The 15,726-nt window shown below is 40.3% G+C and overlaps 1 protein-coding gene across 1 annotated transcript in view; it reads right to left on the bottom strand.

The window, feature by feature from the left end:
* CENPN (centromere protein N) overlaps positions 1-15,726 on the bottom strand; it is a 31,629-nt gene that overhangs the window by 14,634 nt on the left and 1,269 nt on the right. The window contains exons 2-3 of the mRNA XM_003418091.4: positions 12,175-12,355; positions 1,406-1,451 (exon numbers count right to left, since the gene is read on the bottom strand). Coding sequence (XP_003418139.1) covers positions 1,406-1,451; positions 12,175-12,345 — 217 coding nt within the window. The 5' untranslated portion in view covers positions 12,346-12,355. The remainder of the gene's footprint in view (positions 1-1,405; positions 1,452-12,174; positions 12,356-15,726) is intronic.

Raw genomic sequence — 15,726 nt, forward strand, 5'->3', positions numbered from 1 at the left:
AATGGTTGCACACCCTGAAGAATGTAATCAGTGTCATCGAACTGTACATGTAGAAATGGTTGAATTGGTGTATGTTCTGCCATGTATATTCTCAACAACAACAAAAATATTAAAAAATATTTATCTCAGACAGAACAAATCATAAGAATTATTTAACGCAACCAACCTAGATAATATAGTTTTAGCATTTATTTTTATTTTAGACCATTTATTCAATTGCCATATAATATTCCACACATTCCATAGAATGCCACATTTTTTCCAACATGACAGGGAATGTCGTGCGCCACGTAACTATTTTCCCACATTCCTGAAAATTCCTCAGCATCTAGCAAACTGCCTTGAACATAGCGGGCATCCAATAAACATGCTGAGGTCAATGGACACCCACTTTCCAGCTTAGTGTGAATGTGACTGCAATTTCCTTTGAAAGTGCAGCTATCATCCTAAGGAATACACTGCGTCCCTACCAGCTGCCACTCTATTACTCTGTGCTGCCCTCCTTCCTAGCAAAAAGCTCCTGGACAGTTACTGTCCTCACTGCTTCTGGTGCCTCAGCACTGTGTCTCTTGTCAACTCACTCCAAATGGTGTGCGTCCACCACGTCATTAAAATCGTCTTTCCAAGGGTGCCAATGATCTCTACATCACCATTTCTCCATCCTTATCCTTCTTGCCCAGCAGCATTTCAGAGTTCATTCACTCGTTCACTGAACAAATATTTATTAGATGCCTGCTATGTGCTGGCACTGTCCTAGGCACTTGGGGAACATCGGTAAATAAAAGGAAAGATCTTAGTCTTCAAAGAGCTTATATTCTAGCAGGGGCAGAAAATAATAAACAAAAAACATCATCCATTCACAAATTTGATAGTATAGAAGAAGGTGACAAGTGCTATGGAAAAATCAAAAAGTAGAGCGAAGTTAGGGGATTTGAGAGTATAAGGATGGGGCAGGTTGCACAGCTAAATAGGGTTGTCCCACTATGTACTTACAGATCGCTCTCTATTTCCCTCCTTTGTACCATTTATTAGCATCTACAAGGTGCATTTTTCAGACTGGGCCTCCAAGGGAGTATGAACCACCTCTGTCTTGTTCAGCAGTGCCTGGCCTACTGCCTGGCACATAATGCAGCTTAATGTACATGTGAATGAATGCGTGACAAGGGGTAAACGTGTGGATCCACCTTTTATGGACTAGATGTAACCCAATCATGGAAAATCAGACAAACTAAATCAGAGGCATGTTCTCTCAGTACGTTCAGCTGTGTCATGTGCTAAGTGACAGAGCTGGGATTTGAAACCAAGTATCCTCAATTCTAGAATGTGAGCCCTTACATATTTCAGACAAAATTGCTTCCCTAATGAGACAGATTGCTAAGTGTAAATTCAAATCATCAGAACTTACAAATGATGTCTAAAAGGGCCGCATCATTGAGACTTGCACACTTCTCCTGAAAGAGAATAAATTATTTAGTAAATGTGGTGATAGATTTGATTCTATCCTCTTTGAAGCTATTCTTAGGATTGGTTAGAGTGGACGATTAGCACCCTCTCAATACTTTACTGGTACCCTGTCTCCCATCTTCCTCCTCCTGTTAGTCACCATAGGCCCTCAGCTCTTCTCCCGCAGCCCGCTCATTTATCACCTGTAACTTTTTGTTTTGTTTTTCAAACAGCTTTATTGAGGTATAATTGACATTCAGTAAACTGCACATATTTAAAGTGTACAATTTGATGTTTTGACATCACCGTAATCAAGATAGTGAATATACCTATGAGCCCCTCAATTTCCTTGTGTCCCTTTATAATACCACCTCCTAGCCATTTCCATCCCACCCTATACAATCTCGAGGAAATCATTGATCTGCATGCTGTCACTACAGATTTGTTTGCATTTTATAGTGTTTTATATGAATAAATACATACTCTGTTTTGGGGGAGGGGTCTGGCTTCTTTTACTCAGTATAAGTATTTTAATATATACCTATGTTTTTGCATCTATCAATGTTGTTGTTGTTAGGTGCTGTCAGGTCAGTTTTGACTCATAGTGACCCTATGGTACAACAGAACAAAACCTTGCCCAGTCCTGGAACATCTTCAAAATTGTTGCCATGTTTAAGCCCATTGTTGCAGCCACTGTGTCAATCCACCTCATTGAAGGTCTTCCTCTTTTTCATTGACCCTCTACCTCACCAAGCCTGAAGTCCTCCTCCAGGGACTTGTCCCTCCTGGTAACGTGTCTAAAGTAGGTGAGACGAAGTCTCGCCATCCTTGCTTCCAAGGAGCACTCTGGTTGTACTTCTTCCAAGACAGGCTTGTTTGGTATATGCAATATTCTTGGCCAATGCCGTAATTCAAATGCATCAATTCTTCTTTGGTCTTCCTTATTCATTGTTCAGCTTTCACATGCATATGAGGCAACTGAAAATATGGCTTGGGTCAGGCATGCCTTAGTTCTCAAAGTGACATTCTTGCTTTTCAACACTTTAAAGAGGTCTTTTGCAACAGATTTCCTAAATGCAACACGTCCTTTGATTTCTTACTGCTGCTTCTATGGGTGCTGATTGTGGATCCAAGTAAGATGAAATCCTTGACAACCTCGATCTTTCCTCCATTTATCATGATGTCACTTACTGGTCCAGTTGTGAGGATTTTGTTTTCTTTGTGTTGAGGTGTAATCCATACAGAAGGCTGTGGTCTTGAATCATCATCAGTAAGTGCTTCAAGTCCTCTTCACTTTTAGCAAGTAAGCGTTGTCTGTATACCGCAGGCTGTTAATGTGTCTTTCTCCAATCCTGATGCCCTGTTCTTCTTCATATAGTCCAGCTTCTCGGATGATTTGCTCAGCATACAGATTAAATAAGTATGCTGAAAGGATGCAACCCTGACTCCACCTTTCTTGATTTTAAATCACGCAGTGTCCCCTTGTTATGTTCAAATGAGTGCCTGTGAGTCTGTGTACAGGTTCCTCATGAGCACAGTCATGTTCTGGAATTCGCATTCTTCACAATGGTAGTCATAATATGTTATGATCCACACAGTCAAATGTCTTTGCACAGTCAATAAAACAGAGGTAAACATCTTTCTGGTATTCTCTGCTTTCAGCCAAGATCCATGTGACATCAGCAATGACGTCCCTCGTTCCACATCCTCTTCTGAATCCAGCTTGAACTTCTGGCAGTTCCCTGCCAATGTACTGCTGCAACTGCTGTTTAATGATCTTCAGCAAAATTTTACTTGATGTGTGATAGTACTGATGTTATTTGATAAATTCCACATTCCGCTGGATCACCTTTCTTTGGAATGGGTATAAACATGGATCTCTTCCAGTCAGTGGGCCAGGTACCTTTGTTTGAAATTTCTTGCCATAGACAAGTGAGTACCTCCAGTGCTGCATCTGTTTGTTGAAACATCTCGATTGGTATTCTGTCAATTCCCAGAGCCTTCTTTTTCACCAGTGCCTTTAGTGTAGCTTGGACTTCTTCCTTCAGTACCATCGGTTCTTGATCATACGCTACCTCCTGAAATGGTTGAATGTTGATCAATTCTTTTTGATATACTGACTCTGTGTACTCCTTTAATTTTCTTTTGATGCTTCCTGTGTCATTCCTCATAGAATCCTTCAGTATTGCAACTCGAGGCTAGAATTTTTTTCTTCAGTTCTCTTAGCTTGAAAAATGCCTAACGTGTTCTTCCCTTTTTGGTTTTCTAACTCCAGGTCTTTGCATAATTCATTTTAAAACTTTACTTTGTCTTTGCAAGCCACCCTTTGAAATCTGTTCAGCTCTTTTACTTCATCATTTCTTTCTTTTGCTTTAGGTACTCTGTGTTCAAGAGCAAGTTTCAGAGTCTCTTCTGACATCCATTTTGGTCTTTTCTTTGATTCCTGTCTTTTTAACGAATTTTTGCTTTCTTTATGTATGATGTCCTTGGTATCATTCTATAACTTGTCTGGTCTTCAGTCATTACTGTCCAATGCATCAAATCTATTATTGAGAAGATCTCCAAATTCAGGTGAGATATTCTCTAGGACGTATTTTGGTTCTCGTGGATTTGTTTTAATTTTCTTCAGCTTAAACTTAAGCTTGCATACGAGTAATTGATGGTCTGTTGTGCATTTGGACCCTGACCTTATCCTGACTATTGAGCTTTTCCATTGTCTCTTTCTACGGATTTATTCCATTTTATTCCTGTGTTTTCCATCAGGTGAGGTCCATGTGTATAGTTGTCATTTATGTTGTTGAAAACAAGGTATTTGCGGTGAAGCAGTTGTTGGTCTTGAAAAATTCTATCATGCAATCTCTTGGTGTTGTTTCTCTCACCAAGGTCATATTTTCCCACTACAGGTCCTTTTTCTTTGTTTCCAATTTTCACATCCCAATCACCAATAATTATCAATGCATCTTGATTGCATGTTTGATCAATTTTAGACTGCAGAAGTTGATAAAAACCTTCAGTTTCCTCACCTTTGGCAGTAGTGGTTGGTAAGTAAATTTGAATAATTTAATTTAATAGTCATATTAACTGGTCTTCCTTTAGGGCATATGAGTACTATCCTATCACTGACAGCAGTGTACTTCAGGATAGATCTTGAAATGTTCCTTTTAGCAATGAATGCAACATCACAGAATCAATAGTCCTTTCCTTTCTATTGCTGAGTAGTCGTCCATTGTATGCATACACCACAATATGCTTATCCATTTACCTGCTGACAGTCATTTGGGTCATTTCCAGTTTGGGGCTATTATGAATAATATTGCTATGAACAATTTGTGTGGACATATGTTTTCACTTATTTTCCTAGGAATGGAAAGGCTGAATCATATGGTAGATGTACATTTAACTTTTAAATAACTGCCAACTGCTTTCCAAAGTGGCTGTACCATTTTACATTCCCACCAGCAGTTGACGAGAGTTCTAGTTCCTCCACATTTCCTTTATCACTGGATATGGTCGGTCTTAAATTTTAGTCATTCTAATAAGTGTGTTGGTATCTAATAAGTGGTATCTTATTGTGGTTTTATTTTGCATTTTCCTAATGTCTAATGATTTTGAGGAGCCCTGGTGGTGCAGCAGTTACACGCTCAGATGCAACCTGAAAGGCTGGCGGTTTGAATCCACCCAGCGGCTCCATGAGAGAAAGACATGGCAATTTTCTCCTGTAAACATTACACCCTAGAAAACCCTATGGGGCAGTTCTACTCTGTTACATAGGGCCACTAAACCAAAAAACCAAACCCGGTGCCATCGAGTCGGTTCCGACTCATAGCGACCCTATAGGACAGAGTAGAACTGCCCCATAGAGTTTCCAAGGAGCACCTGGCGGATTCGAACTGCTGACCCTTTGGTTAGTAGCCATAGCATTTAACCACTATGCCAACAGGGTTTCCCATGGGGCCACTATGAGTTGGAATTGACTTAACAGTACCTAACAACGACAACGATTTTGAGCATATTTTCAGATGCCTATTTGCCATCCTTATTTACATATAAATATTTAGATACAAGATATTTAAAAATTACATATCTTTGTATCTACATATAAATCTTTAGATCTAAACATGTAAAAATTTGCAAATTAAAATATTATTTACATATTTCCTTATTTTCTATTATTTCCTCAGTATAAGGTTCCAGATGGGGAATTGCTGGACCAAAAAGTACATATATTTAAAAGGGAATGAGGTAGAGTCTACAGGAATTCTTTATATTAGCAACTTTTCTGAAAGTCTAAAATTATCTTTTTAATAAAAAGCAAATAAGTAACTAAACAAATACACATGAAAGAGAAAACACCTCTTTCCTCAAAACTTTGCCAATATATTTGAATATTATTACTTGTTCATTTTTGACAATCTGATAGGAGAAAAAAAGTATTGCTTGTTATTTTAACTTACACTGTGTATTTTTTTTTCTCCCATGGTATCCACATGTCTGTCAGTCTGTTGTACTGTGGTGGCTTATGGGTTGCCGTGAAGCTGGAAGCTATGCCACCGGTATTTCAAATACCAGCAGTATCACCCATGGTGGGTAGGTTTCAGCAGAGCCTCTAGACTAAGACAGACTGGGAAGAAAGACCTGGTGATTTACTTCTGAAAAAATTGGGGAGTAAAAACCGTATGACTAAGAGCTGAATGTTGTCTGATATAATGCCAGAAGATGAACCCCTCAGTTTGGAAAGCACTCAAAATACGACTGGGGAAGAGCTGCCTCCTCAAAGTAAAGTCAACCTTAATGACATGGATGGAGTAAAGCTTTCAGGACCTTCATTTGCTGATGTGGCAGGACTCAAAATGAGAAGAAACAGCTACGAACATCCATTAATAATCGGAACCTGGAATGTATGAAGTATGAATCTAGGAAAACTGGACGTTGTCAAAAATGAAGTGGAATGCTCTAAGATCAATATCTTAGCCATTAGTGAGCTGAAACGGACTGGTATTGGCCATTTTCAATAGAACAATCATATGGCCTACTATGCCAGGAAGAACGGCATTGCATTCACTGTTAAAAACAACATTTCAAGATGTATCCTGAAGTACAACGCTGTCAGTGATAGGATAATACCCATATGCCTTCAAGAAGAACCAGTTAATACAGTTGTATCAACCACTAATGCCAAAGATGAAGAAATTAAAGATTTTTACCAACTTCTGCAGTCTGAAATTGATCAAACATGCAGTCAAGATGCACTGATAATTACTGGTGATTGGATGTGAAAGCTAGAAACAAAGAAGAATCACTAGTTGGAAAATATGGTCCTGGTGATAGATACATTGTTGGGGACTGCATGATATAATTTTTCAAGACCAATGACTTTACTGCAAATGTCTTTTTTCAACAACATAAACGGCGACTATACACATGGACTTTGTCAGATGGAATACACAGGATTCAAATCGACTACATCTGTGGAAAGAGACACTAGAGAAGCTCAATACCATCAGCTAGAACACAGCAATGAGCTGCTCACATGCAAGTTCAAGTTGAAGCTGTAGAAAATTAAAGTAAGTGCATAGGAGCCAAAATACAACCTTGAGTACATCCCACCTGAATTTAGAGACCATCTCAATAAAAGATTTGATGCACTGAACACTAATGATTAAAGACCAGACAAGTTTTGGAATGACATCAAACACATCATATATGAAGAATACAAAAGGTCATTAAAAAAACAAGAAAGTAAAGACCAAAACAGACGTCAAAAGAGACTCAAACTTGCTCTTGAACACAGCTAAAGTAAACAGAAGAAATGGTGCAGTAAAAGAGCTGAACAGAAGATTTCAAAGGGCAGCTTGAGAAGACAAAGTTAAGTGTTAAAATGAAATGTGCAGAGACCTGTCATTAGAACATGCTTAGCATTTCTCAAGCTGAAAGAAGAAAAAATTCAAGCCTCCAGTTGCAATATTGAAGGATTCTACGGGGAAAATACTGAGTGACACAAGAAGCATCAAAGAAAGATGGAGGGATACACAGAGTCACTATATCAAAAAGAATTGGTCAATGTTCGACCATTTCAGGAGGTAGCATATGATCAAGAACTGATAGTACTGAAGGAAGAAGTCCAAGCTGCACTAAAGGGAATGGCAAAAAAGAAGGCTGCAGGAATTGACAGAATACCAATTGAGAACGTTTCAACAGACATGCAGTGCTGCAGGTGCTCGCTCATCTATGCCAAGAAATTTGGAAGACAGCTTCCTGGCCAACTGACTGGAAGAGATCCATGGTTGTGCACATTCCAAAGAAAGGTGATCCAACAGAATGAAGAAATTATCGAACAATACCATTAATATCACACACAGGTAAAATTTTGCTGAAGATCATTAAAAAATGTTTGTAGCAGTACACCAATAGGGAACTGCCAGAAGTTCAAGCTGGATTCAGAAGATGACGAGGAACTAGGGACGTGATTACTAATGTCAGATGGACCTTGGCTGAAAGCAGAGAATACTAGAACTATGTTTAAAAAAAAAAAAAAAATGTTTACCTGTGTTTTATTGAGTACACAAAGGTATTCAACTGTGTGGATCACAATAAATTATGAATAATTTTGCGAAGAATAGGAACTCCAGAACACTTAATTGTACTCATGAGGAACCTGTACACAGACCAACAGGCACTCATTCACAAAGAACAAGGGGATGCTGCAGGGTTTAAAATCAAGAAAGGTATGTGGTGAAATTAGTCAGGTGCAAAAGGACAAATATTGTACAAGACCACTATTATAAGAACTCGAGAAATAGTTTAAATAGAGAAGAAAATATTCTTTGATGGTTATGAGAGGGGGGAGGCAGGGAGGAAGGGAGGGAGGGGGTATTCACTAATTAGATAGTAGATAAGAACTATTTTAGGTGAAGAGAAAAACAACACACAGTACAGGAGAGGTCAGCACAACTGGACTACACCAGAAGCAAAGAAGTTTCCTGAATAAACCGAACGCTTCGAAGCCCAGCGTAGCAGGGGTTTGGGGACCATGGTTTCAGGGGACATCTAAGTCAGTTGGCATAATAAAATCTATTAAGAAAACATTCTGCATCTCACTTTGGAGAGTGGCGTCTGGGGTCTTAAACGCTAGCAAGAGGCCATCTAAGACACATCAATTGGTCTCAACCCACCTGGAGCAAAGGAGATTGAAGAACACCAGACACATGGTAACTATGAGCCCAAGAGACAGAAAGGGCCACATGAACCAGAGACTACACCAGCCTGAGACCAGAAGAACTAGATGGTGCCTGGCTATAACTGATGACTGCCCTGACAGGGAACACAACAGAGAACTCGAGGGAGCAGGAGAGCAGTGGGATGCAGAGCCCAAATTCTCGTAAAAAGACCAGACTTAATGGTCTGACTGAGACTAGAAGCACCCCAGTGGTCATGGTCTCCAGACCTTCTATTAGTCCAAGATAGGAACCATTCCCAAAGCCAACTCTTCAGACAGGGATTGGACTGGACGGTGGGGTAGAAAATGATACTGGTGAAGAATGAGCTTCTTGGATCAAGTAGACACACGAGACTATGTTGGCATCTCCTGTCTGGAGGGGAGATCAGAGGGAAAAGGGGTTCAGAAGCTGGCCGAATGGACACGAAAAGAAAGAGTGGAGGGAAGGAGTGTGCTGTCTCATTAGGAGGAGAGCAATTAGGAGTATATAGCAAGGTGTATATAAATTCTGGTATGAGAGACTGACTTGATTTGTAAACTTTCACGTGTTGTTGTTGTTGTTGTTCTTGGGTGCCGTCCAGTCGGTTCCGACTCATAGCGACCCTATGCACAACAGAACGAAACAATGCCCAGTCCTGAGCCATCCCTACAATCATTATGCTTGAGCTCATTGTTGTAGCCACTGTGTCAATCCACCTCACTGAGGGTCTCTTCCTCTTTTCCGCTGACCCTGTACTCTGCCAAGCATGATGTCCTCCAGGGACTGATCCCTCCTGACAACATGTCCAAAGTATGTAAGACCCAGTGTCGCCATCCTTGCCTCTAAGGAACATTCTGGCTGTACTTCTTCTAAGACAGATTTGTTCGTTCTTTTAGCAGTCCATGGTATATTCAATTCTTTGCCAACACCACAATTCAGAGGCGTCAATTCTTCTTCGGTCTTCCTTATTGATTGTCCAGCTTTCACATGCATATGATGTGATTGAAAATACCATGGCTTGGGTTAGGCATACCTTAGTCTTCAAGGTGACATCTTTGCTCTTCAACACTTTAAAGAGGTCCTTTGCAGCAGATTTACCCAATGCAACACGTCTTTTGATTTCTTGACTGCTGCTTCCATGGCTATTGATTGTGGATCCAAGTAAAATGAAATCCTTGACAACTTCAATCTTTTCTCCGTTTATCATGATGTGAGGATTTTTGTTTTCTTTATGTTGAGGTGCAATCCATACTGAAGGTTGTAGTCTTTGATCTTCATTAGTAAGTGCTTCAAGTCCTATTCACTTTCAGCAAGCAAGGTTGTGTCATCTGCATAACACAGGTTGTTAATGAGTCTTCCTCCAATCCTGATGCCCCGTTCTTCTTCATATAGTCCAGCTTCTGAGATTATTTGCTCAGCATACAGATTGAACAGGTATGGTGAAAGACTACAACCCTGACACATACCTTTCCTGACTTTCAACCAGTCAGTATCCCCTTGTTCTGTCCAAACGACTGCCTCTTGATCTATGTAAAGGTTCCTCACAAGCACAATTAAGTGTTCTGGAATTCCCATTCTTTGCAACGTTATCCATAATTTGTTATGATCCACACAGTCGAATGCCTTTGCATAGTCAATAAAACACAGGTAAACATCCTTCTGGGTTAACTTTCACTTAGGGCACAATAAAGAAAAAACAAAACAAAACAAAACAAAAAAAAGGTATGTGTCAGGTTATATCTTTTTACCGTACTTATTCAATCTGTATGCTGAGCAAATCATCTAAGAAGCTGGACCACCTGAGGAAGGCAGCATCAGGATTGGAGGAAGATGCATTAAGAGCCTGTGATATGCAGATGACACAACCTTGCTTGCTGAAAGTGAAGAGGACTTGAAGGCACTTACTGATGAAGACGCAGGACCACAGCCTTCAGTATGGATGGCACCTCAACATAAAAACAAATATCCTCACAACTATGCCAATAAGCACCATCGTGATAAACAGAGAAAATATCGAAGTTGTTGGGGACTTCATTTTACACGGATCCACAATCAATGCCCATGGAAGCAGCAGTCAAATATCAGTCAGCATACTGCATTGGGGGAAATATGTTGCAAAAGACCTCTTTAAAATGTTGAAAAGGATGTCATTTTGAGGACTAAGGTGCGCCTGACCCAATTCACGGTAGTTTTAATCACCTAATATGCATGGGAAAGCTGGATAATGAATAGGGAAGACTGAAGAAGAACTGACACCTCTGAGTTATGGTGCTGACAAAGAATACTGAATACACTACAGACTGCCAGAAGAACTAACAAATCTGCCTTGGAAGAAGTACAGCCACAATGCTCCTTAGAAACAAGGATGGTGAGACTTCATCTTGCATACTTTATACATGTTATTAGGAGCGATCAGTTCCTGGAGAAGGACATTATGCTTGAAAAAGTAGAAGGTCAGCAAAAAAGAGGAAGACCTTCAATGAGATGGATTGACACAGTGACTGCTACAATTGGTTCAGGCATAGCAAAGATTTTGAGGATGGCACAGGACTGGGCAGAGTTTTGTTCTGTTGTACCTGTGGTCGCTAAGGGTCAGTATCAACTCAAGGGCACCTAACAACAACAATTCCGTTTTTTTCCTCTTTTTTAAATTAAAAATGTACTTTTAATTATGTAATGTGTGGTATGCCAAAACATTTCCGTGTGGCATATTTTTTTAATTGTTCTTTAGATGAAGGTTTACAGACCAAATTAATTTCTCATTAAACGATTAATACACATATTGTTTTGTGACATTGGTTGCCAACCCCACGACGTGTCAACACTCTCCCCTTCTCGACCTTGGGTTCCCTATTACCAGCTTTCCTGTCCCCTCCTGCCTTCTTGTCCTTGTTCCTGGGCTGGTGTGCCCATCTAGTCTCATTTTGTTGTATGGGCTTGTCTAATCTTTGGCTAAAGGGTAAATCTCACAAGTGATTTCAATACTGAGTTAAAAGGGTGTCCACGGGCCATACTTTCGTGGTTTCTCCAATCTCTGTCAGAGTAATAAATCTGGTCTTTTTTAATGAGTTAGAATTTTGTTCTACATTTTTCTCCAACTCTGTCAGGAATCCTCCATTGTGATCCCTGTCACAGCAGTTGGTAGTGGTAGCCAGGCACCATCTAGTTGTGCTGGACTCAGACTTTTTTTTCTTTCTTGATATTAAAAAAAAAGCCTATTGTTGTATGCCGTTGAGTCGATTCTTACTCATAGCAACCCTATAGGACAGAGTAGAATTCCCCCATGGCGTTTCCAAGGATGTAAATCTTTTCTTCTCTAGAGTAGAAGTAGCCCTAGTAGTTTCACAGTAGGACAGAGTAGAATTCCCCCATGGCGTTTCCAAGGATGTAAATCTTTTCTTCTCTAGAGTAGAAGTAGCCCTAGTAGTTTCACAGTTTAGTAGATGCATTAAATCCCCTTTGGACTAAGGGAAGAAAGAAAAAGAACAAAAGGGAAAGCATGTTGTCCAAGGCTAATCATTTTGAATGTTGTTACCTCACAAAGCAGAACCAATTCCTGAACAAGAGGCTCTTTTCTCTGCCGGAAGTTTACCGTCTGCAGTTGACTCTCAGACAAAAAGTCCCAGGCTTTTAGGATTGTCATCATTTCAGTCATTGGAATTTTCAAGAAGAGCCTCTTGATAAACTCAGCAACAGTCTCATCCATCTCTTCAGCACTTTAACAAAACAAGAACAGCACAACAAAGTATTAATGAAATACAAAAGCTGAACTGTGAATGTTTCAGCATATCTTTAGCCAGGATTTTGATTTTTAGGTCAGATACAAAAGTGTTTCCATTTTTTTTCAGCCCTTCTGCAAACAGTTTCTCAACATGAGGATTAATGATTTTCTCTTTAAGCTGTATATGTAAATGTGTTTTTGAGTTTTTCAAAATTAGTGCTCTCTCTCCTTTGTGGCTAAAACATTTTGCTCATTTGATAGCAGTGATATACAAACCATTCTCTCATTCACCGATGTGTGTAACAAATTACTAGGCACCTATGTGTGCCAGGTACTCTTGTAGGCACTGGGGATAGATGCATCCAAGAACAAAACAGACAAAAACCCCTGCCAGAATGGAGCTTCCACCTAGGGGGAGAGGTACAACAGGAAATTATGAAATACATTAAAAGTGGTAAGTATCATGGGAAAAAATGGAGTAGTGTTAGATTGGGAATAAGGTGGGGGTGGGGAGTGGACAGAGAAGGCCTTCTGGAAAATGTGACATTTGAGCCAATCCTTGGATGAGAGGAAAGCCGTGTGGCTATCTGGTGGACGAAGAGCTTTCCAGACAGAAGGAGCAGCAAGTACAAAAGCCCTGAGGTGAGAGCTTGTGTCGGGGCAGCCAGGGACCAGCAAGGAGGAGGCCTCTGGTGAAACCGGAGCGGAGAGAGCAAGGGGGCAGAAAAGAAGGCAAGGTCAGAGATCATGGAGGGCCCAGGGCAACTGCAGGGATTATGGTTTTTACTCCGACAGAAACGGCCACCTGGAAGGTCCTGAGCAGAGGCGGGACAAGCTCTCACTTATGTTTTCCACCAGGATTGATTTGGCTGCTGTGCTGAGAAGGAGGGGCAAGGGCAGAGGCAGGAGGCCATTTAGGAGGCTACTGCGATGATGCAGGTAAGAGATGATGGTGGACCAAGGTGGGAAGTGGTCAGATTCTGCAAATTTCTGAGAACCTACAGGATCTCCTGATGGATTAGATGTGGGGTATGGGAGAAAGCAAGGACTCAAAGATGATATCAAGGATTTTACCAGGTAAATCAAAGGATGGAGTTGCTGTTACCTGAGGCAGGGAAGACTGTGGGTGGGGCAGAGAAAATCTCAACTCCATTTTGAACCTGTAATTCTTAAGATAACTGTTAAGACTCCAAGTGGAGACAGTGAATAAACAGCTGGATTTATGAGTCCAGAAGATACACCAATAACTGGAGATAAGATTGTAGCCTCTTTATTCTTTAAATGAGTCACCAGTTAATACAGAACAACTACCTGCACTTTTCCTGCCCCATGCTGAAGACGACATTCTTCAACTGTCCAAAAGGTTTTGAGCCCCTAATCTAGTGTGGCTCCCTCAGCAACAGGCAAGGGCAATCATCTTCATGAGCATGACGAGGGGCTGTATTAAAGATGGGGCATCAGGAAAGAGAATTCTGAACCCTTTTACTACTTTCCTCAGGGCAAAAGCTGTGCACCAAGTGTGACAGCTTATCTCCACTCTGATACCTCATTTATGGACAACAATGGCATGTCCCACCCTCTCTTCTTTTGAATATAGAACATCAAAGGCAAAGAAACATGATTTCTAAACAAAGATTAAGCAGGGTAACTGCAGACTTTAACTTTCCTTAACATTCTATCTTTCAGACAGAAGCACTCAGGTCTTGGTGTCTGTGTTTAAGACAAAAGGCAGTCAATCACATCTGTGTCCACCATGACCTATGGTATGCCCAAGGACACAACACAGGAATATCCCCCTGTAAGAATCCTGGCTGTGGCTTATTTCTACCATATCTTAAGTGTTTTTCCTTATTTTATTTATTTTTGTTGAAAATACGGAAACCCTGGTAGTATAGTCGTTAAGTGCTATGGATGCTAGCCACAGGGTCAGCAGTTCGAATCCACTAGGCGCTCCTTGGAAACTCTGTGGGGCAGTTCTACTCTGTCCTGTAGGGTCGCTATGAGTCGGAATTGACTTGATGGCACCGGGTTTGATTTGGTTTGGTTGAAAACACATACACCAATTCAGCAGTTTCTACATGTACAATTCAGTGACATTCATTTTATTCTCCAAGTTGTATAACCATTCTCACCCTCCTGTTCTGAGTTGTTCCGCCTCCATTAACATAAACTCACTGCCTGGTAAGGTTCCTGTCTAATCTTTCGAGTTGCTGTTGTCAATCTGATTCCACGTAGATAGTTCTTAAAAGAGCATAATGCTCAAGGCAGGCCTTTTTTATTAGTTAAACCAAACTACTGTTTGGTTTAAAGAAGACTCAAGGGAATATTTTTGGTTTAAGGTTTAAGGATTATATCAGGGCAATAGTTTCAGGGGTGCACCCAGCTTCATGGATTCCATGAGAATTTGAAATTCTGTTCTACATTTTCCCCTTTTTGATCAAGATTCTTCGGTAAAGCCTTAGATCAAAATGTTCAGTAATAGTAGCCAGGCAGCATCCAGTTCTTCTGGTTTCATGGCAAGGGCAGTTGTTCATGGGGGCAATTAGCCACATATCCATTTCCTCCTCCTATTCCTGACTCTCCTTCTTCCTCTGTTGCTCCAGGCAAATAGAGACCAATTGTTGTACCTTGGGCCTTAAGCATTTTTTGAATACTGGATATAATTTACAAACGCCCATTTTTGCAAAGGTCTGGGTAGTTAACTATATTTTTAAAAGATACTGAAAATGAGAGAAAAAGAGGGATGATTAGGAGTCATTTAGAAAGAAAAAGAACTGAATTAAGAACACAGAGACAAAATCAGGATCATGAAAATTGAGTCTTATTTGCTTCCTTGTCAAAACACAGGACCATACTGCCTTAGAGTGAAGACTAAAATCCTTACCATGGTCTACAAGGTTTTGCATGATCTGGCCCTAGCGCTCTTCCCATCATCTACCACTTTATGCTTGCCTTTCTGCTCAACTATACAAAACGATCACTCTCACAAAAGACCACTGTAGATACTGTTAGATACTGTAGATTCTGTTGTTATCCTGCCTAGAAGGGTCTTCCTGCACAAAATCACATGGGTGGTGTCTTGTAATTCAGGTCTTGGCTTAGGTATCTTCTCCTCAGAGAGGCTTTTTCTGATCACACAATCTAAAGTTCTTTCCCTACCTTCCACTGTGTATTGTCTTTACAGAACTATATGGAATTACTTTAATGATTATTTTATTATCTCTACAATATTTTATCGAGATCTACAAGGGTAGGAACTATGTTTGTCTTATTCATAGCCATAGCCCTGAAAATCTACAACAGAATCGAGTCAATCAGTAAGTTTAGTCAGCTTAAGAACCCATTCAGTGTGTACTTGATAAATAC

This window comes from Loxodonta africana, chromosome 21 (assembly GCF_030014295.1).
Source record: "Loxodonta africana isolate mLoxAfr1 chromosome 21, mLoxAfr1.hap2, whole genome shotgun sequence".
In the NCBI taxonomy this organism is placed as follows: domain Eukaryota; kingdom Metazoa; phylum Chordata; class Mammalia; order Proboscidea; family Elephantidae; genus Loxodonta; species Loxodonta africana.